The sequence below is a fragment of the Epinephelus fuscoguttatus genome, linkage group LG10 (genome assembly GCF_011397635.1).
Source record: "Epinephelus fuscoguttatus linkage group LG10, E.fuscoguttatus.final_Chr_v1".
Taxonomy (NCBI): domain Eukaryota; kingdom Metazoa; phylum Chordata; class Actinopteri; order Perciformes; family Serranidae; genus Epinephelus; species Epinephelus fuscoguttatus.
The window spans coordinates 26,842,106-26,868,551 of record NC_064761.1 but is presented as its reverse complement, the minus strand read 5'-3'; the positions used below and the strand labels follow the sequence as shown (position 1 = coordinate 26,868,551).

The window sequence follows — 26,446 nt, the reverse complement described above, 5'->3', positions numbered from 1 at the left end:
CGACTGCAGCCAATGGGAGCTCCGCTCTGCTACACCGGAACTGCGTCAGACAAAAACATATCTGACTCACACAGTCTGTTTTTAAAATGTGTCAAATATGTCTGTTATTAACGCAATTATTGTTTCAGAATAGAAAAACAATGAAATATTGGTCACTTTACCTTTAAAGATGTAATCTGTTAGTATTATGATATGAGTAACACATCTCTGAACCATTTTGATTATTTCATTATTCAATTTGGGAAAATATTTATTCATAAACAGGAATTTAAGGGTCACAACCATCTATACATCTTTTCTTGATTGAATTTAACTCAGTATTGAACTCTCTTGACCTGACGAACAACAAAAAAGTAACAGGGTTTTAGGGTATTACAAAAACATATTTAGTGAAACTACCCTGATGTGAAATGAATTATTTTATTTTTTGTTTTTTTCTAATGCCCATTCTTATTCTATTTATTTGTAGGATTTCCAAATTTGTATGTATGTTATAATTGTTCAATTCTTAGCTTTTGTAGAATGTCATTCTTCTCATTGCAATTGATGATATCAGCTCTCCTATACTGTTGTGTTCTTGTCTTATACCTGACAATATTTGATGTAATGGTAAATAAAGTAAAAAAAAAAAATCTGAGTAAACTATTAACAAAAATACAACGAGAAAATGTCAGATTCAGAATGCCTTTTATGGTCGTTTTGTCATTAAAAACACACAACAAAATTAGGAGTGCTACTCCTGCAATGTGCTGACAGTTAAAAATCACATCCCTATAATATACATGTAAAAATAGTATACATTAAATAAGTGTAATAGGTAAATAACAACTACACATTGTACGTCTGTGAATATTAACCATAATAATGTAATGTCTTGTAAAGGTATCATTTCAGTTAATTTACCATAAAATGTTCAGCATAAAGTGATTTTCAAAGTTTGCTCTCGGTATTCCACGAAACTGTGTCATGCATGCACACCAAAAGTTGAAAAATGATCTCTGAGAAGGGAGGGTTTTTTTGTTTTTTTTTTGCTTGTGCTTGTGACAGAGAGACATTAAGATTTACAGGAAATTTGGGAGTATTGCAATGAAAAGGGACAAAGAACCGAAAAAAGAGCGGCTGATCTCTCTTTGTTAAGGTATATCAATCCTTCTGGGATGAAAATTCATATGTAAAACTAAATGGACACCAAAAAACATTTAGTCAAGTATATGTATTCTCTACTACTGTCTAAAACAGAGATTATCAATCTTTTTTTTTTTTTCAGCCGAGCTACCCTTTCAAAACAGAGTAGGTTTTGTACATAGAAACCCCTCAGGTGGGCCTGTGTCCCTTGAAATAATTTGACATAACCTATTTTTATACTTCTATACTCCTGCAGACATGTATTAAAATGTCTGCCCCATTATCACCACACATGGAGCACTGCACCTAAACAAAATATCAAAGGCAGATCAAAAGAAAATGGCTAATTTGAAATGCATGTTACAGCACATACACAAGCCTATCAAGAGAAGTGTGAATTTAAGTAAGGTGTTTCACTTTTAGTGCATAAGCTGAATAAAACCTGGATTCTGATTGCTTTGCTGATATAAACTCCTTAGACAAGAACATTAACTGCTTAAACTATTTTAGATTCAAAATATTATTTATTGAACAATGAAGCCTTTTGTGGAAAAAGACGATTTTGTATGATGATAATTAAAAGTAATGACCTCCTGGCAGAGTGTCACTGACCCTTCTGGGTCCCCGGACCCCATTCTGAGAATCGCTTTTCTAAAGAAACGCGGTTTGCACGAAGACGGAAGTACATTGAAGCGACTCCTCTTGATTTGCATATAGCTTCTCCTGCTCTGTCCGCTGAATGTCGCGTGTACTTGTCAGTCATGCCTGCACCGATGATAAAGACACAATCTATTATAAACTCAAACACCAGGCACTGAATTTGCAGACAAACAAATCTTAATAATATATTCAGATTCTCATTAAAACGCCTGGAAATCATATTCTTCCACCTTAAAAAGATAATAACGACCTTGGGTTTTGAAGGCATCACCGCAGGAGCGCCACAGAATTGAGGTCAACCATACTTTAAATCTATAGAGGGGGGAAAAATGTTAGATAAAACCATTAACCTATATATAATCACTACTGAGGGTTTATTAGCATCACCACCTGAGGCACACAATTAAAGAAGGAAGCCTGTTACATGAACATGCAGCCAGCATAAAACTGAGCATGGGTGATATGATTGGCTGGGTGCAAGTGAAGTAAGGGACTGAATAATTAATGTGAGGGGAGAGTTGGGGTATACAGAGTGGGGCGAGGATACAGATAAGGAGGGGAGAAGCTATGGATGGAGAGAGAGATGCTGTTGCCAGGGAACAGCAGCCACATAGAGGACCACTGAACACAACAGTAGGATTATCAAATGGAGTAAAGGGACACAGAGACTGGAGCTCATTTCTTCTGTATGGTGCTCATACAGGGAGAAACCCAAAGAAGGGTGTGAATTAATATTTGGAGGTGGAAAAAAGATCCTCCAAAGGTATCTGGAGTTACAAGCAGAGAAAAGAGGGAGATCATGATGCCAGAGCAGATGCATTCTGATTAAAGGAATTTTGTGTCTTGGTGGTGTGGACGTACGAGCTGAGAGGCAGGCTGTCGGCTCGCTCTTCACGGCCAGTCTTTCCCCAACAAAGGTGGCCAGAGGCGGAGGAGAAGAGGGGGAGTCCAGCACAGAGGTGCCCCCTGTCCTCAGACACCTGCTGCTGGCTAGCGGCTGACATCGAGGACACTGTATGGCTGTGTCTGTGCATCAGTGTGTGTGTGTGTGTGCATGTGAATGAGTGAAAGACAGGGAGCGTGAGAGGAGAAATTTCAGCCTGACCTCTGCTTCTCTGTTGGTGTGGAGGATCAGGACTTTCTCCTCTAGAATCTTTGAGTCTGCTGCTGAGGAGGAGGGAGGACGCACAGACGAGCGAGAGCTTTAGAGGGGATCTCACACCGCTCATGTGAGTATAGTGACTGAATTAATGTCCTTGCATCTCTGTTTTGCTCGCTGCACCCGGCAGACGCCTTATACTGACTGCATGCACATTGGATTGTGCATAAACACATGAAATCCATTTAGATGGATTTCCTTTTGGCTGTTACATTTGGGATGACCCAGAAAGACTGCGAGGCCATTTTACTCTGTGAGTGTAATGTGCTGCACATTGGTGGCAATTCATTTTGCAGATTTTTTTCTCCAACATTGACATTTTCAGGCAGGATGAGGGAACGAGGGCAGCACAGTATGCGGGAACATGGTGTTTTACTTGCACATATACCAGGTTACATCCTTAGCTAAAGGTCAATTTCTCCACACAGCATTTTGTTGAAATCTGAAATGATTGTTGGAATAATTTCACTTACTATTACATGATTTTTTCTAGCCTGCCAATGTAAGAAAGAACATCATTATTTGCCAGTGATGATAAATGATTTGTTCTGGTTTCTGCTCACTACCGCTTTCTTCTTCGGGGTGTTGTCCCATTGAAGTGTATGAGACTCTGTCCTGCTACATACAGGTGTGTGATGTTTAGTAAAATCATTTATCTTTGCTTTGCTCCTTCTGTGCAATGTCAGCCCTGCAGAAATGAATAATTTCCTCTGTGTTAGACTTGGCTTTTTTCCAGTTTAGTCACAAGTATCGCTGCCAAAATCACCAAAACCATTCATTCTAGTTATCATATCACAGGAATCTATGCTGCATTATTTCTCATTGTGATCAACAATATGCTGACAAGAGTGTCTGGATAACCACAACAGTATTTTTGTTGCGCTGTAGTCTGAAAAAGCTCTTACAGTGTGCCTTTCCTCAGAGTGTCTGTTTCTAAGTATAACCTCCAGCACAAACCTGGGGATCCTCTGTCACTCAGCAGAACCTGCTCAGACACTGTGGATTTTATACTTGAGTGGAGAACTACAAAGAGAACAGGACACTACATCCAATTAAATATCTACAGTGCTCTCTCATGCGTTCACCAACTAAAACAGACCTGTGCTTCCGTATTTAAAGCTACAGTAGGTCACTTTTTTTTTTAGCAAATATGACCAAAAGTTTTTATTGAACTGTCATTACATCCAGACAGTAGAGCATGAGGCAGTAAACCTGTGAAAAAATCGTGTTCCTCTGCCTCCTCCTGGTGTTGCATTTGCATTTTTCCATTTGCAGGAATCCTTAAAAACAAGAAATCAGAGCAGAGGCATCTCTGACGCAGCTGTCAATCATGTCATACACTGCTTGTGGACTGTGGTCAAACTGATAAACTGGGCAGTGCTGATCAAATATGAAATTCTGTTTAAAATGAGAATGTTTTCTCCAACTGGTGGGCATTGCTGACATGGTGGCAAGGTCACAAACTAAATAACTAACAACTATATAACTAATATAAAACAGCCAATACATTTTGAGGGAAATGTAATGAAGAGGAAGTTATATTTTCTATTAACATTATGAGGAGATGTTGCTAACTAATGTATATGGCAGGTCGCAAAAATGTTGACACTGAACCTATCACCAAAATGTTCACTGAAAATGTAGTTCAGTTGTTCTCCCCCAAAATAAGCAATCAGTATCCACTCATGTGACTACAGCATTATGAATTTTTTATTACATTTTTTATTAACATTTAAACAAAATCGCAATCTTCCTTTAACCAAAGTGCATTTGTTGCCTAAACCTACAACAGTCTCGATGCAAATCTGAGGTTCTGGTGTCAAAGTCCTGGACTGTATACGCCCATTATCCTCCTCAACCGTCTTCTTGCAGCACTTACATGGTAAATGAGTGTAGTGTTTTGTTACCTGAAAGAAACGTCTCCAAGCGTTGTCTCCAGGCAGCAGTTACGTTGCTACAGCAATGTTATTAAAAGAGCAGTTTAGTAACAAACATAGTTTCTAGGAGGCAAGGTTGGCTAAACAGTACACTGATATATGTTTCTGAAAACATGAGGCGAGAAACAGGCAATGCAGTGACAAAATCTTGATTCATGTTTGATCAGCGCTGCCTAGTCTGACAGTGTGACTGCAGTTCATGAGTAGTGATTGACTTGATTGACATGTGCTCTCTTTAAACTTGGCCTGTGATTGGCCAAAGTATCCCGTCACGGGCTAGATTTTATAAACCCTGGAAACAGAGCTAAGTCAACCCAGTATCACTCCAAAGTCATCGAAATCCAGCACGTGGTTGGTGACCTCCAGCATTTGACACCAACAAAAAAAGCCATCCTTTCATGTCGGCATGATACGCTGCTGATCGCCATTATTGTTAAGCAGCACCTTTCAGGGGGAAATGCAGTGGGACAACAACAACATCAAGGCAGCCAAAGTCTTTCACCTGGGAGGCCAGTGTTGGCTTCTCGTAAGATTGTAAAGCCAAACCCTGTTCTTTTTTCCTAAACCCAAACCATGTTTGTCGCTGAAGAAAAAAAACGTCAATTCACGGTGTTGTACTGGTTACTGTATGTAACCAGGACTATTCCTGTGAAAATGGAAGTGTATTTTGAAAACAGATAATGCATGTAACAGGCAGACCTTGACATGGCATCCAAGAGCGGCAACAGCCAACGCACCCAGTATACCTTGCATGTCATATGTTGACGTGGAAAGTCCATGACCAAACGTCAATATGTGACGCAGTCGGACTGAGAATGTGTTGGCTAAGCTGAGGTGCAGAAGTCTAATGTTTTCTCAGATCACTTAAATTAGAATACGCTCAAGGTTTATTTTGCAATTTTTGCCCAGGAAGGCCAAACTCAAACCGCCTACATCACCTTTAATCTATCACTATTGTGTTGTGATAATCCACCTGGATATCAGCTTTAAATCCTGTAGTTTATCAGAGTGGAGTGCACCTTAATGCCACTATTGATTATGCAGTTAGTGTGTAATCACTGTATCGTATCAGTATGGGAATTGTCTTCAAACTCTTGAGTGCAAATGAATGAATATTAGATCAGAAGAGAAGTTCTATTGGTGACGTGAAGCCTGAGTGTGAGCAGAGATCAAACGGGCAGCAGCCACATATGCGCAGTAGGATTAGGGAGCAGCGAGGGAGGATTAGGGGTGCATGTCGTCCTCCTCATTGGCCCCTTAAATTCCACCCAGGAGAAAATTTGTTCGTGATATTTGACTTTGAGGAGAGCCGAGCTCAGAAATTGGGCTCTGCCCGACTCAGTCACATGCCTCTCACATGTGCTCCTCTGGGCAGAGGGATAAAAACCATGTGACTGAAGAGCGGTTACAGCCCCCAAATTGTGATGAAAAATCATATGGGTAAAATCCTCCAACAATGCCGACTTCTCCCTTTGTCATCTAAGTCAGACACGTGTTCCTGCAGTGCAGCCATGACGCTGACTGTCTAGTTAGTACACTCATTTGATGTGACAGCTTTCCTTTGTTACTGTAAATGGGGTTCATAGATAAATGCTTCTCTTCACACCCCCAGGCCCCGGCTCTCCTCTCTGAGGGATGGGCACCACAGAGGCAACTCTACGAATGGAGAACTTGGAAGTGAAAGACGAGTGGCAGGATGAAGACTTCCCCAGGTGGGATCCTTTTACTTTCTACTGTTTATCATCAATGAAATGTCCTTTTGAAGTCAGATATAGACAACTGTTTGATGCTGGACGTGGATAACTATGAGACAGCTCAGCAAAAAGCTGTCATTATGGCATTTTTAGAGCAGTGGTTCCCAACCTTCTTCCTTAAGGGACGCCTTTTCTATCATTGAGTAAACTGACAAGCTCGGACTAAGTGATATATTTTAAACAGTCTTTCATACTGGTTGGCACAGTGGTACAGTGATTAGTACTGTTGCCTCACATCAAGAGGGTCTGAGGTTCGAATCCACCAGCCTGCCGGGTCCCTCTCTGCCGAGTTTACATGTCCTCTCCAGATGCTCCAGCTTCCTCCCACAACCAAAAGACATGTATGTTAGGTTAATTGGTTACTTTAAATTGTAAATCTTTGTGTCAGCCCTGTGATAGTCTGGCGACCTGTTCTGGGTGTACCCATCCTCTCGCCCAGTGACAGCTGGGATAGGCTCCAGCATATCCACGACCCTGTATCAGGACAAGCAATTACGGAAAAAATGAATGAATGAATGTATTATACAAACTTAATAAGGCTTCTTTGTCATTGTTCTAGCAGCTCTTTGGTTGTTCATAATTTTCTAATACATATGGCTCTATGAATACAGCTTTCTTTTTAAAGTTCATGTCTTAAATTAGGGCTGCACGGTGGCGTGGTTAGCACTGTCACCTCACAGTGTCTTAGAGCTGTGTGTGAGCCTGTAGCTATAGGGCATACTCTTGTGTTTGTGTGTGCTGATGAATATGAATTATATTTTAATTTATGACTGAATGGCTAATTTTTTTAGAATTAATTGTGCAGTAAATTATGGATTAATCGCCAAACAGGGTTTCCTTATGGGCCATCTGCACCATATTGCTTCCAATGCTGGGTGGATTTAGAAGCCGTGCTGTTTATAGTAGTCATTTTTGTAACACTGACACTTTTTAATCTTATAAAAACATACTCATTGTAATTATAGCCTTATCTTTTTATGTTCTACTGTCTGAGCAACAGTAGAGCTAAATATTTTGCTATTGTAACTGAAGGTTTTATTGATTATTATGTTAGGGATTGAGCACAGATTGACATTTAATTTCTGTTCACAGTAAGAAAAAGAAACAGAGAGAACAATAAATGAAGGATGGCAACAGAAAGCTTTAAAAATTTGGGGATCTAAGTGTTCAGAGTCTGAGATGCAGAGCTTGATGGGCAGAAAAAGAGCAGGGCAGAACAATCAGTGCTGCGCTCCCTCCTTCTGTCTCCATCCTCCTCCCTCCTCCCCCTCTTCCTCTGCCCGATTGGGAGGCAGGAAGCCAGGGAGCAGGTGCAGCTCTGTCTGTAAATGGTCTTAGGCTACGTCATGTGACGCAACAGCAGTCACTGATCAACAACACAGCATCGCCAGGAAAATGGTGGCAGGTTTTGGTTAGAGACAGACACAGACGCAGGAGCAGCCAGCAGCAAGTGGATTATCAGGGCAGCCTCTTAGAGATGCTCTGCTTCAGCTGAGAAGACAGGGAATGAGTAAGCAAACCAAACATTAAGGTGTGTGAGGTTATAAAGCTCATTTGAATTGGATTTGACAACAGCAGCCCTGTGCTGCTTCCAGAAGGTAAGCATCATCGATTCCTCCTGATATCGCTGTTTATAGCTGAATGACAATGCAGCCATGAACATGAACAAAGGAGATTATCTTGCTTCTGTTAAAAGACAAAATCTGTGTATAGATTTGGCTCCATTTCTGACAAAGGAAGCGTTAGACTAGTAATCACCGCAGGGGTCCCCAGGGGAAGAGGGTCGGATCATTCATCGGTGCATGTTTCTCTGGGCTAAAGCCAGTATTGTTGGCTCAGGAGGAGCGCACACTTTCCTCCTCAAGATGGGAGGATGAGGCAGTTGGCTGTCACAGGAATGCAGCTAAAACTCGTCTCTGCTGAACAACACTGCGCTGTAGCTCTCTGCATCTCTTGTGTCTGAATCCTGTAGTTGTACAACCCTGATTCCAGGTCTCTGGTTGCACTGGGTGTTGTTGCTAACATGCAAAAAACACTTCTGTCCCAATGCGCATTGTTTTGCCTACTTGCAAATAAACACACAGATGGGCACATGCTGCACAAACATATGCAGAGCAGGATTTTGACCTCCTGTTCGCTCCTCCTTCTGCACAAGGTGTTAACAGTAAATAACAAGCGGCTAAAAGGGACAGAGAGCTGAATCTCTTCTTTCTCTTTCACTCATTCTATATCTTTTATTTCTCCTTATTTCTCCTCTGTTTCTCCCACCTCCCTTTCTCCTCCCCTCTCACGCCCTGCCTGGCAGCCCTGTAATCTTCATCTCTCCCCAGAGAGAAGTTAATTACCATCTCTATCCTCTTCTGCTTTCTCCTCTTTTTAGTGCTTAGCCAGATCAGTGACAACACACACGCCTCTACTGGTCCATTGAACACCATCCTAATCACAGTGTTACATGTAATTGTGAGGCTATAGTTAGAGACTACTAGGACAGACAGCAGAAACACAACCAAGGTTAAAGGTCAGGTGTGTGGGATGTAGGGGGATATATTGGCAAAAATGGAATACGATACAATATTTGTGATTTCTTTGTTGTATCATCACCTGAAAATAAGAATGAGCTGTTAAATATCTACATAAGAAGTGGTTTGTTGTCCATGGAGTCCGCCACGTTGCACTGCCATGTTTCTGCAGTAGCGCAGAAGGGGCAAATCACACACTGGCTCTATAAAAGGCCATTCGCATTTTTGTGTAGCAGCCCCTCTATAATGAGCCGCATCAGAAAAACAATTATTTTTCTACGTGAATTTGCTTTATTCAGTCATTTTATCGGTTTAAATCACTGGGTCCATTATTTTTGAAGAGAATGAGACCTCTGTGAATAATTTGGCTCCTGGAGAAAACCCTCTGAATGTCTGGATCTTGAGTTATCAGTGAGCACACATTAGCAGATGCTGGGCTGGCGGCCTGTCTGCAATGAGCAGAGCAGCATCAGAGAAACACTGATTTGTAAGTGAAACTGATTTATTCAGGGTTTTAAATCACCTAGTCCATTCATTTTGGAGAGGAAGAGACCTCTGTGGGTAATTCGGCTCCTGCTAAAAACCTCCTGAACAATGAACATTGACGGAATCCCAACAGGAAGTTCATGCTTGGCACATGGGAGAAGTTTCAGCTGATTGTAATCTGCAATCTCCATCTCTAGATGCCACTAAAATCCTACTCTCTCTTTGTGACGGTTTACTGGCTCCAGACCATAGTTTGGAACACGCTGGCTTATTAACATTAAATTAGCTTTGCTCGTTATTAGCTGGTAACTAGCTTCCAGCGGTCCGGACCACCCTGCAGAAGGAAGGATACCATAAACGTGGCCTTCTTATTAGGTTTAACAGTAGCCCTAAGCTTATAGACTTAATTCTGCTGATTATCAACACTCTTTGCTACCTGCCGTCTTCACCATGACACCTTGAGAGAGCTGCTTCCGTTTATACACACACACACCATGAAGCACACGTCACACCCTCACAGGTTACCCACAAGGCCACCGCCCTTAAAGGGGGAAAAGGGTGAGCTGGTAACACTACATATTGTTCCTTTAAGTCAAATCTACTTATTAGCCAAAATTTAGGTTGCTTTTTTTATTAGTTAAGACCCAGTAAAAGTCATTAATATGTGTTTCCCTCCAGACCACTACCAGAGTACGGAGACATGGATCCCTCTTGTGGTCTCACAGACGACAGAGCCTGTAAGTAACTCTGGGGAGTGGAGGGTCACTGACTGGTCAACCATAATAACCCTGCTTTCTGACACCAGTTAACTTCTCTGATCTGTCTTGCTGCAGCTCCTCCTAACTCCCTGAATGTGAGCCCACCTGGAGGAGGAGGTGGCGGCGGAATGTCCTCCACCCACCGCAAACGGCGCACACTGGTTGCCCCAGAGATGAATCTTTCCCTGGACCAAAGCGAGGGCTCTTTGCTATCAGATGACTTCCTGGATACACCGGATGACCTGGACATCAACGTCGACGACATCGATACGCCTGATGAGACAGACTCACTGGAGTTCATCACCAATGGCAACGAGCTGGAGTGGGAGGGTAAGTGGTTAAAAACACACCTGACTGTTGACTGTTATAACTCCTTTATTATACCTGTGCTAAACCATAACACTCACCTTTAAAAACTAGCAGTATGATTATGCTGATTTATGCTCAGTTTAAATGCAGTAATTGTTCATATGAATATTGATGGAATATCTTTTATAATATCTATCAGTTTTTACATAGGCTACTGAAGCTTGCAGATACAACTTTTTTTCAGTCCTAATATTTTATGTTTTTATTTGTTTACTTTGCTCTTTTAGTATTTTAGTTTTTTGTTGTTTTTTTTTTTTTTAAATATAAAGCACTTTTAACCAACTTTAACAGTACTGTACATATAACTTTTTTTTCTTACTATGTTTATATATTTTAACCCTCTCCGAGTCAACACCCACTTTGGTCTTACAATCTGAAAATAGTCCTAATAAGTGTATCTACAACTGACTGAAGTTGGAATATCTAACTTAAAACTAATGTAAAATTTCACCACAAACCTGAGTCTTAATCCTGAATAAATGTCAGTCTTTATTCTCAGACAGTAACACAAAACGTAATTGTAGTTTTGCCAAATCTAAATGTAATCCTAATTCAAATACTGAACCAAAACCCTATTTGAAAGGAGCTCGCACACAATATATAGACAATAAGTTTTACTGGAACCTGTCCAGTGTAGTACATATTTCAGTGCTGAATTAAGAACAAACTCTGCTCTGTGTCCTTCCAGATGACACACCGGTGGCCTCAGCCAAAGCAGGTCCAGCTGATGGTTCAGGAGATGTGGATGGGGAGGGAAATGCTAACAACGGACGCCTCTGGAGGACTGTGATCATTGGAGAACAGGAGCATCGTATTGACATGCAGGTCATCAGACCTTACCTCCGGGTCATCACACACGGAGGTCAGTGACATGAGAGAGATCAATCAGATCACTTTGGAAGATGGTTGCCAGTATTATACCAAAATTACAGCCTTAAAAACATTATATTAAAAGGGGCAAACTCCTGAGAAGACCAGCATTCATGTTAAAGAATCAGCATACCTACTAAGCTGATGTTACAGTCCGTTCAATGAATCTCTCTCCCATCAGGTTATTATGGCGAGGGCCTCAATGCCATCATTGTTTTCTCTGCGTGTTACCTGCCTGACAGCAGCTGTCCAGACTACCACTACATCATGGAAAACCTCTTCCTGTGAGTGACTTTTAGTTTTCACGTTCAGGTTTTGATAATGTGCATGGATGAATTACTGAATATACAAACCGAGCACCGAGCCCTAAGTCAGAGTAACCATTATTATCATATCTGGTAGGAAAGTAACATGGCTCTGTCAAATGATGTCTGCCCATGATGCTGTCTCACTCCTCCAGGTACGTAGTGAGCAGCCTGGAGATGCTTGTGGCTGAAGATTACCTGATCATCTACATGAATGGAGCCACTCCTCGGAGTAAGATGCCTGGGATCAGCTGGCTGAAGAAATGTTACCAAATGATTGACAGAAGGTGGGAAACTATGAGAAACTACTCCAACATATTGACTATGATTGTGATTAATATTAAAGGTTCTTTGTGCAACATTCAGAGCATTAATATAGAGGCAAAGCACTGTTTCCTATGTAAAGAAATAGTGGAGTGATGGCATCCTAAGCAGAGAATTAAGTCATACTCCTTCTGTGTGTGTTGTAATCTGAGCTTCTCTGTGGTTTGTTGTTGTAGCCACTTTGGCCATGCGTGCATGTGTGTATTCCACTGGCTCACTTTGCACTGCGTTCATACAGCAATTACTGCAGAAACTGGGGTGCTGTTGGTGTGGAAGCGTAGCACTCACCCTTTGGTTCCTCCCTGGTTAATACTGTTGCTGTTGTTTTAGTGCTGTTCATGGAGTTAGCACTGTTTGTTGCCAGCAGCTGGCTCAGCCACCTCCATGTTTTGGACCATCTCCAGACCACTCCTACGTTCTGAATTTCGCATGCAGCCTTTTAAAACTTACTTTCCTGAACTGAAATATGAATTAGGCCCTCTGTGCTATATTTATCTGCTGAGCGCTCTTCACCATTAGCATACAGAAATGCATGACATTGATAGTGACAGATACAAAGGGACGGTTAATCGAAGTTGTCACTTCCTGTCAGTCGGTAATGAGGATGACTCAGAGGCTAAATTTGCAGCTTGACTCTGTTTAGAAATAACCTCCTCTTAGTTATCAATTTAATAGTTTTATATTTTTTGCAAACAATAACAGAACTGAATTGACTTGTTATTTGCTTTGTGGTAGACTGAGGAAAAACCTGAAGTCTTTGGTAATCGCTCATCCCACCTGGTTCATACGCACCGTCCTGGCTATATCAAGGCCTTTTATCAGGTAAACACACACACCAACAGCTGAACAATTATGTTTCTGACTGGGGAATCTACAAAAGTTGGTGCACAACTTAAAATGCTTTTTGAAGTAGTGATCACAGGGAAATGATGAGGACAAGACCATGCTTCTAATCATTTTGTTACTGTGACATCAGTGATGCAGTGACTGTAACTTTGGTTGTGTTGCTGTTGTCCTCTGCAGTGTGAAGTTCATGAATAAGATCCAGTACGTCCACAGCCTGGATGAGCTGGCAGAGATCGTCCCCATGGAGCACGTCCATGTTCCTGAGTGTGTGGTGCAGTAAGTATCTCTGAACACTAGATGGAGAAAACGAGCTGTAGCACACTGATCCCAGCCTGCAGGCAGCAGCTACTCCTGGGAATCATTATTCCTGTAAATCTGGCGGAGAACAAGTCTAATGTGACACCTAATGTCTCTGAATGAAAGTAAAACGAGATTAGTGCTGTAGTCCTTTAAAAGAACTTGGATTTACTGGAGGATATAACAGTGTTTCTCATTTTCAGATTTGACGAGGAGAGGATTAAAGCACGGAGGGAAAGGTAAAATACAGTTGATAAGACTATTCACTCATATATATATATGTATATATATATATATATACATATATATATTGCTCGTACAGAATCACACATAATGAATTGTCTTTAAGCACTAAAGCTGAATTTTAATGCGCTGCCTTTAAATTCTACAGTAACTGGGCATCACCCAAAATGCCTGCAATAACTGTGTGTGTGTGTGTGTGTGTGTGTGTGTGTGTGTGTGTGTGTGTGTTTGTGTTTGTGTGTAGGATGGAGCAGGAGCACAGACAGCAGGAGCAGCAGCAGTCAGTCCCACAGGAGCCAATTAAAAAGTCAGAGAGGTACTGACCCAACCTGGATTTTAAAATCATATTTTTACATCGGACATTTCACTTCATTAGTTATTGGTAAGGTGTCATCCCTCCAACTTTTTAAAAGTTTTTTAATCTTTCATTTCAGGCCGAAGTCGATGATTGTAGATCAAGGATTATGAGAAGGACAGAGCTTCACAGCCGAAGGTAATAAAAAAAACACTGTTGTATTTCTTGTAAGGGCCCAGATGTGGCTCCGTGCTTTGAAATAGATTCACCACATAACCCATTACATCTCCACACAGATGTCTAAGTAGTTTTTTTATATTTCAGTACAAAGGACAGATTAAAACCAGTGTCAAATATTTCAGTACATGTACTCAGTGTTTACACTTTCTGTCAAGAAATCAAAATATGTTCTTATGTGAATAAGATAAGATAAGATAAGATAAGATAAGATAAGATAAGATAAGATAAGATACACCTTTACTGATCCCATAATTGAGAAATTCCAGAAACAGAATGCAGTCATGTCATGCAGTTTTTAAGCAATCGGGTATTTATTCCATTTAAAACCTAATAATCAATGTCAGGTATTTGCTTGTATGTGCATCGTGGGTATTTGAGATGGTGGTTTATTTTTTTATCACAAGTCTGAGGAGGTGGTGTGCTTGAAACATTACTTTTAAATCCTTCTTCTGGAGCTACTGAGTTGGGATCCATTTGTTTCAGCTTAGTTCTTTCTTAAACAGAAACAAAACAAGCAGAATATTTGAGTGTACTGTAAATATTTGCTGAGTCAAAGGCCATGGGAATGTGGGTAACAAATCATAAATAACAAAGAAACAGTGTGCAACAGTTAAAGGTAATGATAATTATGTGCATCTGCTGTATTGCAGAGACATTCATCACATTTACATGAGCATAGTGGCCTGTGGAGAGAGAGCTCAGCCGATGTGCTCTGTCTATTGTTGGGAAGTGGAGCAGACAGCATGAATGTGGGAGAAGGATTTGTTGTTATTCGTGCAGGGTGTCTCGGTACATTTACATTCAGACGCACATTCTTTCAGTTGATAGGCCTCCTTTGTCAGAGGGGGTATCTGCCTTTAGTTTGCAGATCTTTACACTGATACTTGGTCGTAACAGGGACTTGTTTTTCCACTTCTTGGAGTAGCTTCCCTCGAGTGCCCTTTTTTTCTCAGCAGTGCTCCTTTTGCTTTTATTTTGCGAGGTCCTGTCCATTTTAATGTAAGCTTCAGTCTTGGACTGATTTTAGCTACAAAGTACAGTTTCTTATAACTGTATTTAGGCAAGACCAATTGAACACATGGATCTTAAAGGCCCAGACAGACCAAACTGGCCTGTTTGTTTACTTTCCTCACTTTCAGAGGTTAATTAAAACAAGGGATGAACTTTTAGAATCATGTAATATCTCCTTTTTTCATTTACAAACTAACACATTTTTAAACACAGTTATATTGGTAATGAAGGCATTTGGGTTCTAGTTTGTTTTATCTCTTAAAAGGGTCAGACTGAGACAATGTACATATTTCTTTTAACTGCATGAGTTTTATTTGATCATGATACAAGAGCAGCAAAATGTTTTCATTGTCCTGTCATGCCTTCATCATCCACAACCATCTTCTCTTCTTCACGCAGTGTGTGACAGACGTATGGAGCATGAACCCTTGGTTTTATCACCGTACAAAGCAGTGGGTCCAACAAGTCTATGTGCTTCCGTCTTTAACCAACATCCAACCGATGATTTGTGCCGTCAAGACGGTAAATGCTCCGCCTCATTAATCCCTCTACGTGGAACCCCTTCTCTTTCTCTGCCAGATGGTTTCATACTGCAACTTGAAAATGTACGATGGAAGTCGGCCCTCTGTTAAAGGAAGTGTGTCTCTGTGGAAACTATTGTTGGGTTCATCGATTCATTAACCTGCTGTGTGGTCGGACCTGTTGTATCACTCTTATTGTATAATTACGTCATCATGAGGCTTTGGAAGACCAGGACGTTGACAGAAACGTATAATGCAACACAAATAGACTGGGACATTAAAGAAAGACGTTTGACTGTGGCAATGTTGGGCGACACAACTGTAACTCCAATTGTGGATGTTTAAACTTAATTTCATGGAAGATGGCTTTCATTTTCCAAAATTGTGCTTTTGGTTAATAATAAATTAAATATACTAAATGAACTCAGAAAAAAGGCCAAAATTTGCATCAACAATTCCGAAAATCTGACAACTGGAGATAAAAGCTTTTTGCCTGACGCCAGTGATGTGTAAATATGTTATGTAAGATTTAACACTTGACCACAGATGTTTCACAGCAACATTATTGATGTAGCAGATACTGATCTTGGGTCAGTGTGTGACCACCTGACCATGCACACATGAATATTCACGCTGGCTCGTGTGAATATAATGTGTGTTAGATATAAATTACAATGCATCAAATTCCTTCATCTTTATAATTATTATTATTATTTGCCTCATACCTGCTGTATCCTAGGCCTTCTTGAGCTCTCTCTCTTTTGCTGTACTGACATTTCGGAAATGTCAAAATGTACTAACATCTGTACTGTACCTTGTGTTTATGATGTGCCTCAGTCATCTTGTGCGTTGAAAATACAGGAACATGAACATTTGCATTTTGTGGCCTGGAACGCCCATATGAGAAAATCTTTAAGAATTGTGTATATATATATATATATATATATATATATATATATGCTGAAAATATAATGTTTATTTTATGTAACATGGTTATGGCCACTTAGATGTCATAGAACATTTAAAGGTAGGCTATACTATGCGGGAAGTCGAAAGTTAAAGTAAAAGCCAACCCAGATTGACTCTAGTCAGTGTTTCGTCTCGCCATATTTGTGTTTTTTTGGCACTGTGTCTCTTGAACGACTGCTGCTTATGGTCTGGTACCTGGTGGCTACACACCCACAAATATCCCGAACACAGAAATAAGAAAGTGCAGGCAGAGTCTCTGCAGAAAAATACACCTCCCAACACTTCTGATGGGTCATAAGTGACGATTGGGAGGTATTACTTCTATCTGAGTCCATACATTGCTTTTTTAAGGGAATTGTATCAAAGTGGCCATAATTAATACACAAACTTTGTACAAATAATTGTACTTTAATTTGATTAACTGTGCATATCTATAATTCTTACTGATTTGTTTCATATGGGAACATTTGCTCAGATTGTGAAAACATGTTCTGCGACTAACTTGATGAAGTATACAGCGTCCTAAGAAAGGAAATTTCAGAAGCATAAAGTTTATGTAGCTTATGTGGAGTTTGTGATTTCCATTTCAGCGGTGTGACATCCCCTCATGTTTTTTTTTCTTAGTGTGGCTTTATCTATTGAATATTTGGGACAATGTTAGCACACTCCCATTTAACAGAAGTTTAAACATTTGTCAAACACCCTAATTGCATTATGGATTGGACGATTCTTGGGTTAAGTTGATTTTCTTGTGTCTTCCATCTCTTCAACTCACAGTAGCAGGAGGGCAGAGAAGGAAGAACTTTTATTTTTGTAAAGTAATTCATAATTGTATCACCTGCCTGCCTTTTTTTTCTTTGCACAACTGGATTATTTTTAAGAGGAGAAAAGTTCTTCTAAAGTGTATTCTGCGTTGTTGTTAAGTAGCATTACTGAGGTCACGCGGTCATGTAGCTCTTCGTAAAGCATGAACATGTTTATGCTCCTTTGGAACAGAAACTAGGACTCATGTAATGTCTGTTCCTAAAGTGCCATCCCACTTCAGTTCTTTTGCCTTTCTGGTGCAGGAATGTTAAAGACAGGGTTCAACTTTGAGGTTTGCTTGCTGTACTGAGTGCCTATTTTTGAACCAAATGATTTAAAGAAATCCAGAAGTAAAGTAGTAGAAGTAAAAGAATGTAAAGTGTAGCCTTTTCATCTGTAGTTATTGTAGTTTATAGGTTCGGTTTATCAAGTCGCACCCAATATTGTAAGCAAGGTTTGCATAGAAACGGCTGATATGACCTTTCCAAAAACCGAAATGTTCATTTTGACGATAAAAGCACAATATTTATATTATTACAAATTATTTGCCTGCCATTTGTCTGCTGTAAAATGTTTGCTCAGATTCAAATGGGAAAGAGGATCCATCATTTATTCTGAAGTTCTTTAGATCTCCATGATCGGTTCTGCCTTGTAAATACGAATGAATAAACTGTTCCTCCAAAAATCTCTTTTGTTTTATGTTTTCATACATTTGGGTATGCACTGGAAAAACTTGATACTTGAAATGACTTGTCCATTCTAGACTGCTGTATGTTATTGAGACAAAGTTTAGAGCCTCATATCCACTATGGGGGTGTGGGTAGGTGTTTGCTAACGAGTTTGTGAGAGGCTGTTTTATGTCTGTGTTGTGTTTCCATTTTTTTTCTGCTGCACCCAAGAGACCAACAAAAGCAGTTGCTGCAGGTTTAAGTGGCAATTACAGCTTTGACTTAATGGTCTATATGGTGGTTGAATCTTGTGTGTAATAACTCTGGCAGCACACAACAAAATTAAAAGGAACAATTCTACTTGATCCATTGTGTTCCCTTTGTATTAAACACTTAGTAAGTGTGTATTCATTTTATGCTTTATGGAGGCACTGCAGAAAAAAAGGGAACCACTGATGTACAGTCATCCGTGCCTGTAATCAAATAATATAATTTGCTCCTCCACATAGATCTAAAGAGCATACAGCTATTCTAAACTACATGGGCTGATCGAATATATCTTTTTATAGAGTCCCAGAATTATGCGCATGGTGCCGTAATGTATGCTGCTGTTTCATTTCTTCTCATAAACACATGCATAAGCAACCTGCTGAACTCATTTTGCCTGAATGGCTTCTTCATGATGAGGCAGTGGCGCCCCCTGCAAATGAGATGGAGATGATGGAGTCACTGAAAATCTTTGGGTGGCACCAAAAGCCGTAATGGAAGTTCACAAATTCTATTATGCTGATGAAGTTGATAGGCCAGTTGAAAACTATGTCAATATGGAGAGTTAAAGAATCACTTACTTTGGTTTCTTATTTTACAGTTAATATTACTAATTTTCTTGTGTGCATAGAATAATACCAGTACAGTTAATATTTTGAGTTCAATTCTGTTTTAATGTTACTTATGGTAGGTGATTCTTTGCTCTTCTAATAAGTTGGTTGTCATTTACTGGGAATGAGCCTTTTCAAGTTTTGGGGAGACTCACGGGTACCCACAGAACCCATTTTCATTCAGATGCCTCGAGGTGAGAGTTAAAGGGACCCCTTTGAAGACAGTCATACCACTTGTTCCCTCACCAATATTTAACCTGACTTTGGAGTGTTATATAGCCTGATTCCCAACAAGCTATGCTGACATAGTTAATGCCAGTGGATGAGTTAGGTTGTCTAGATACAACTGCCTTCTCCCTCACCTAAAAAATGAGTGCATCACAGCCTTAAAAAGCCCCTTTCTCACTTCCTGTTCAAAGCAGGAGTGTTGTGCGTTTATTCTGCCTCGCCATTCATTTTTATTGAAGCTAATCTCAGCAATGAAGGTAATAACAGTGCTGAAATGTCTGTGTAAAAGAGACAGCCGGCAGGACGGGACAAAGGACAGGACAAGTGTGACGTTTTGCTGACGTTTTATGTGTGCATTCCACCATAGGGAGATTTGAAAAGCAGCTCGCAGCAGCTGCAGAACGGCAGCTGAATCTGTCTGCCAGTTGGTGAGACAGTGAGGTCCGGGAGTTTCTTACCCCCTGAGCAGAGGACAAGATCGGTCACTAAATAACAGGGATGTAAATAATTATTATTACCATGATTCTGATTCTGTTATGCTATTGTTATTGTTTAGAAACTGCTGCTGACGCGTACGTTATATGTCACACTAGAGGGTGACATTGTGTTACAGTTCACACCTGTCACACTTCTTTTGCTTTTGGAACGCCAAGCATGCTATCTAAAATCACACACTGTGGCGATATGATGCTGCTGTCCTTTGGTTCTTTGTAAAAAAGCAGAGACAGCATATTGAATGGTCTTCAAAGCAGCCCTATTGTCAAAAGGGCAAAGGACAGTGACGTCAGCCTCTAATTATTTTTGTCAGAGGTGGCCAGCAATTGTTTCAGGGTGGCTGTGACTCCCTTGGCCCCTCCTTTAGAGCACCACTGTGATGAGGATGTGCTAGTGCACAAGGACATCCCAAACAGAAACCTTACCTTTCAATAAGATGTCACAACTTCACTGGGATGACCTACATAGAGCTGGGCTGTGATCGGGTTTGACTTTAGACTCTTGAGAAATGAGTCTGTCTGTTCTTGGACCAAGGGAACCCTGTGATGTCACGGCAACCATAAGATGATCACGAGTCACCCTTCACACCCTTCTCCCTTACACAGTAATACTGACTGAGAGAAACCCTGACCCCCGACCCCCGACCCGTGACGGCTGGAAGGCTTCACGTTGCACATGGACGAATACACACAAATAGACATGAATGTCCTCCACACTGAGAACAAGACACTTTACAGGAGGTGATTTACCACGAGGCAGTGCGGTATGTAACTCACATTATATATATATCCCAAATTAACACTGTATGGTACATTACCGGCTCCGTAGCTCATGTGTCAACCCACTGCATCTGTTCTAAGAAGACACTTTCCTGTTAAATTTTGGCTCCTGCTCCCTGGTTCACACTCTTGACACACTTATGTAACACATGAAAGTTTATCTGGGGTGTGAGCATACTCATGCTTGTCAGTGTCAAGTTTTTAAGGAGCACTGACTTGAAATCTGTAGGAATTACTAAAACAAACTCTTGTTAAAGCCAACATTGCTCCCAGTGTAATGGAGTCATTTTGAAGCAAAGATAGGCAGGAAACAGTTTCATCAGCCTGTGTTACGATATTGCATTTGACATCATGTTGCTGTACTTTGTGTGGGTTTCCTGGGTAAAATTAACATGTGTACATTAGTGTTATTTAGATCAGTGGTGGAAAGTAACCAAGTACATTTACTCAAGTAGTCAAATTGATTCTACTCTAATCTAAGTACTATACTTAAATACAGCTTTGAGGTATTTGTACATTTCTTATAAGGTATTTTACATTTTTTTCCACTATATTTAAGAGGGAAATATTTTTTGTTTCATTATTTGTTTGACAGTTACAATTAAGTTACTTTTTCTTCTAAGATAAAATGTGATGCATTGTTATAGATTGCAACAACGTAATACTGTATATATTAATCAAAACTGGCTCCATGGCTACAAGTTTCAATAGCCTAAATATATCATATTGCTGAAATGGAACTTATGATACATGTTCATACATATGATATGCATTATAGTATAACACTGTGAGAGGTGCAATTCTGTATACAGTAATAAGGGCTTTTACTTTAAGGCAAGAGAAGGCAAATTTATTTATACAGCACATTTCCTAGCCAAAGGCGACCCAAGGTGGTTAGAGAATATTCAGGTCAAGTCAGTAGCCCAGTCACAAAGCAAACATCAAAAGGCTGTGCCAATAATGATTTCACTTCAATTTCAATTTTATCTAGAAGGCCCAAATCACATATCACAATTTGCCTCAGTGGGCTTTACAGCATACAGTATCCCTCTGTCCTTGGACACTCACGGCAGATAAGCAGCACTCAAACCTAAAATCTCAGTGACAATACTTCTTGACCTACTTGGCTGGTCCTTTGTCCACATATGTGCTCTATAAATCAAATGACACCATATGAACTGAGTTTTAAAGAGCAAGAGGTACACTCTTATCATTCATTACATTACACAGGACCTATAGACATGCATTAGTTATGGAGATATGGTGGACTGACACATATGAAATTAAACTTACATTGTTTAAAATATCATACCAATTAAATAACTTTTATATATATATATATATATATATATATATATATATATATATATATATATATATATATAGGCAACTGATTTAAATAAAACCTGGCATTAAAATGACACAATATTTTTCCAATTGATTATCATGGGACTGTTGACAGAAATGTGACCATCAGTTTACCAGCAGACAGCAGCACAAAGCAGCTGTAATAATAACGTATCAATCGGACACCATCAATGGTAGTTTTCCACCGTGAGATCATGAGGAGGATTAACACATTGGCTGAACAGTACGAGCTCCACTGCCTGTGATAGACAGGAGCAGCAGGTGCTGTGAAATATGCAAATATCTTAGAGTTCACGGGCTGTGATTGGCCCGTGTCAGGAGCTCTGTGGGCTCTGATTGGCTGCCGCTAGGGGGCACGTAGAACGAGTTAGGAAAAGCCAGAGATAAGCACGAGCACGTCGGATCACGAGAACGCCCACTGCCTGCGTGTGCGGTGACGCAACACGACGTGAGCTGGGTATAAATTGCAGTGCCCCCCGCGTGCACTCAACGGAACAGTAGAGCAAAACTGCCAGAGTTACTACGATTTAAAAGTACAGCTTTTTGACGTGTTTAATTTGCTGGATTTTTACCTTCGACTTTATTGAAAAGGGCTCGTGAGTGTTTCTTCAGTTGACGTTGAGCAAGACTGTCGAGAAGAGACAAAAAGATGAAGTACATTATAGGAATTGGCGGGTAAGTCTTTTAATTTTTTTTTATTTCTATCGAATAGCTCGTCAACATTTATGCTAGCAGATTTAGCAGAGCTACATCTATCATTGTCCAAAATATTGTAATGTCATCCCAGTTAAACTGACTGAGAGTTGAGTAGAGTTAAGCAGCTGACTGTTGATTAAAATTATATAGTGCAGCGTTAATTTATTGCTGGTAGAGGTACCTCAAGTTAAACTCGTGGTCCACATAACGATTTTAATTTTAAAATGGTGTCTTACGCTAGCTTCTGGTTGATAGACATTATCCCTTTTGCCACATGTTTAATCGGCTGCCCGCCAGAAACTGTTAACAGTCAAACCAGTTCTAAGTCATGTCCGGTGTGTCTGGTTTGTTTTCATAAATCGAGCGGGACATTTGAAAATTCACCGCCAGACTCCGCTGAAAAGTGGAGGGAGATTTACTTTACTATTGTCCCAAACCCACAACAGTTTAATGTTATCATCATCATTCATATACATGCTTTTAAAGTGGGAAATGACACTGTTTATTGCATGTTATTGGCTATTTTATCAAAAATAAACAGAACATGTGGGTAGTATTCAGCGCCATTTGTTTACTGCAGCAGTGGAAATTTGAACCACGCATGACACAAACACATATTTTATTACATTTAACTGTGTTTAAGGCAAATGTGTCTTTTGTCCTATGTACCAAATTAACAGGATTTATATTGTAAAATGTAAACAAAGGGCACCACGTGTCATATGGAGAGAAACTTCTATGACTGATTTCTTCTCTTTTCTCAGTGAAACACTTAATTTTTAAACCATACCTGTACCTGGCTACATATCATTAAAGTTTTATTTAACCACTTTTTGCCTTGTTTACAGCGTCACCAATGGTGGCAAAACCACCCTGACAAATAAGTTGATCAAGACGTTGCCCAACTGCTGTGTTGTGCACCAGGATGACTTCTTCAAGGTGAGCTTAAGCGAGTGGAAAGTGTTTTCTTTGTGTTATTATTCTCCCACTCTTTCCTGTATGAGCTCTGCGTGAATATTGCATGTAAGCAAAGTAGTGGGTGCTGCCATGAATAACCTCTCATTCCCCACACACTCTTGCTGTGCAGCAGAGTCCCTCTACCTGGTTGACTCTTACTTTAGTGCTTCAGTCATTTTCCTCTGGTATGCTTTGAATTTTTTGATAATTTACCTTTAGTACATATTCCTGTGATAGCCAGCTAACACCTTAAGTAATCAACTTTGCATCACTTCACCCTGAATTTCCCAAACTTTTCTAACATGACTAAATGCATGCATTTTCTCCTCTTTTAATTAAAACTGCGTAATTTTCTAAATTGCTTTAATTTGTACATGGCCTTCTAAATTGCTTTAATTTGTACATGGCCTTCTCCTTTTCCTTCTGTGTGTGTGCGCCCTCGTTTAACCTCTAACCTAGCATGAGTGGGATCTGCAAGTGTTCAGAGCTGTGAGGTTGCAGCAATGTTTTATTGGTGACTGTTATTTCAGAAACCTGATCAGATACAAGTCGGGGAGGACGGCTTTAGACAATGGGATGGTAAGACTTCACTGAAGACTGCCAATAACTCATTGTTCACCCTTAGAAGTCACATACCCTCACGCTCAAACTTCACACACATTATAGCCATTTCACATGCACAACATTAAGCTCTGGTAACTCGGAGCAAAATGCAATACACTTCTCCTTTTTTTTTTTTTTTTTTTTTTTTTTTAAATAATCTTTGACTTGTGTCTAATCTAATACACTGTCTATACTTTCCACCATCTTCCTTTTCTGTCAATCTTGCTCTACAGTGATCACAGCTTTGGACATGGAGGCCATGACCAACACAGTAAAAGGATGGATTGAGAACCCAGTGAAGTTCGCCCGTTCCCACGGCGTGACACTGTCTCCAATATCCGAAGTGGCTGACCCGGATGAGCAGACCCACATTCTGATCGTGGAGGGCTTCCTGCTCTACAACTACCCGTAAGTTGATTCCCTTCGCCTGGTTTAACCTGCTGTGAGTCTTTTTGAGGATGTTTCTGTCTGGTTGTGCCCTGAACAACTGGTCTGTAATGGTGATTTACACTTAGCCCAGTTTATAAAAGAAAATTTGGCTAGTTGTTCCAGACAAGTACAGTTAAAGACGTGTCTATTTGCACAATGTATAAGTTTTTTTTTAGTTTTGTGTTTTTAATTTGGCTCTAAAATAATAACTTCTCTATCTTAATCACCGTTAACGGAACATAATTTTCGGGAAACAATCTTGTTTATCACAAATTCTGAGAAATTCATAACAACAAAGATTGGATACATGATGTTATTTCTGTATTGTCACGTGGTACCATTGCACGCTTACCATTGGTACATATACATACGGCCCTTTTTGGGCAGGCCCTGCTGTTAAAGATAAGGGTTTCAGCAGAAAGGGGCTCTCTGAGTTGTCCAGAGAGTTGACTGCTGAGCAATCATTCGTTAGTGTGCTGGAGGTCACTGTCAGGCACACTGCAGAGATATAGATAAAAGATGGTGCTAGCAGTTGCATGACGATGCTCCTTTTCTCTGGGCTGCTTCAGAACACTGATGACGTTTATCTCTCCTCCAGGCCCCTGCTGGATGTTTTCGACAAGTGCTACTACATCTCGATTCCCTATGAGGAGTGCAAAAGAAGGAGAAGGTGAGCAAACACACAAGTTACATTGTTAGTGTAAACATTTTAATGGTAACATTCTCACATTTACTCTTTATGTATTCACTGATGTTTTCTAACAACACGTTATTCTTATCAGTACAAGACAGTACACTGTCCCTGACCCTCCCGGCCTGTTTGATGGCCACGTGTGGCCCATGTACCTGAAGCACAGGAGAGAGATGGAGAACAGCGGCTTGTATATAGGTATGTTGCAGCTTGTTTCTTTTTTTTAAATATGTATGTTAATGTTTTCTATGAAAGCCCAACAATTTTTCACTACAGTTTTCAGACCTGATTAACTGGTCAGCTTCTAATGTGTTGCAGAGTTCCTGGATGGTTTGAGGTCCAAAGAGGAGATCTACAACCAGGTGTATGAAGACATTCAGAACAACCTGCTTAATCGTTTATAGGTAAGACAACAAAAGTGTGTCACTGTTTCCAGTTTAACAGAAAAATCTGCTGTGTTTGAGAGCCAGTGTGCTCAGTTTCTGTCCTGCAGCTAAAAATATTCTGCTTTTTAGTAAAAACCTACAAATGAATTAAGAAACCAAGTGCATATTTTCCAAAAATTAAAATGTGTAGGATACAAATGCTAAAGTAAAATGATTTTAAAGTGTACAACGTCGGCTAACATTCTTTTTCTGTTTCTTGCAGCAGGAAGAGACTCCTCTTCATCACTGTACAGAAGTTGTAAATAGACCTGAGGATTCTTTTTTTTTATGAAGTTTTTGTAATTTTATTCTTTGTTTGTAAATGAAAGGAAGCAATGTTAATTTATCATTGTGTTTTTTATCATCTTCAGATGATCCATGTTTTTGTTTTTCCGATGACAAATATTGTTGAAGCAGAACATTACTATGTTACTGTTACATAAAACATCTGACTAGTACTGGACCATTTCTCGCATTTTCATGAATAAATGCGTTAGTTGCTGTTGATATACAGTACATCAACTCAAAAACCTGTGTGTTGTCTTGTTGTCATATAATCACATTTTTTAGTTTATCCAGATTCCTTTAGCACATAAAATGCTAAATACCACACGTCCTTTTTTTTTTATAATTGTTAATACAGCTAAACATGAGTGAACATTGGCCTCATTGAACCAGAGATGGCTTTCATACCCATAACCCGACATAACAGTGTCTTGGTACAGTTTTATCTTGTT

The 26,446-nt window shown here is 40.0% G+C and overlaps 2 protein-coding genes across 4 annotated transcripts; both read left to right on the top strand.

Moving 5' to 3' along the window:
- Positions 1–2,363: 2,363 nt before the first annotated feature.
- atcaya (ATCAY kinesin light chain interacting caytaxin a) lies at positions 2,364–18,397 on the top strand. Of its 2 annotated transcripts, XM_049588888.1 has the most exons (13): positions 2,364–3,014; positions 6,494–6,593; positions 10,319–10,377; positions 10,474–10,728; positions 11,456–11,629; positions 11,819–11,921; positions 12,098–12,229; positions 13,002–13,088; positions 13,290–13,388; positions 13,613–13,648; positions 13,897–13,968; positions 14,087–14,145; positions 15,598–18,397. In XM_049588888.1, the coding sequence occupies exons 2-12, from the start codon at positions 6,517–6,519 to the stop codon at positions 14,118–14,120; spliced, it is 1,128 nt and encodes a 375-aa protein (XP_049444845.1). In that variant the 5' UTR covers positions 2,364–3,014; positions 6,494–6,516; the 3' UTR covers positions 14,121–14,145; positions 15,598–18,397. The 2 variants fall into 2 exon arrangements, with proteins under 2 accessions (XP_049444845.1, XP_049444846.1); XM_049588889.1 differs by lacking the exons at positions 2,364–3,014; positions 6,494–6,593 and adding an exon at positions 8,005–8,233.
- Positions 18,398–22,385: 3,988 nt separating this feature from the next.
- Positions 22,386–26,239, top strand: LOC125896088 (muscle-specific beta 1 integrin binding protein). 2 transcript variants are annotated; one of them, XM_049588421.1, is made up of 8 exons: positions 22,386–22,583; positions 23,453–23,543; positions 24,092–24,140; positions 24,398–24,572; positions 25,192–25,263; positions 25,376–25,482; positions 25,603–25,688; positions 25,933–26,239. In XM_049588421.1, the coding sequence occupies exons 1-7, from the start codon at positions 22,558–22,560 to the stop codon at positions 25,686–25,688; spliced, it is 606 nt and encodes a 201-aa protein (XP_049444378.1). In that variant the 5' UTR covers positions 22,386–22,557; the 3' UTR covers positions 25,933–26,239. The 2 variants fall into 2 exon arrangements, with proteins under 2 accessions (XP_049444378.1, XP_049444379.1); XM_049588422.1 differs by lacking the exon at positions 24,092–24,140 and having other exon boundaries at positions 22,534–22,583.
- The last annotated feature ends 207 nt before the right edge of the window (positions 26,240–26,446 follow it).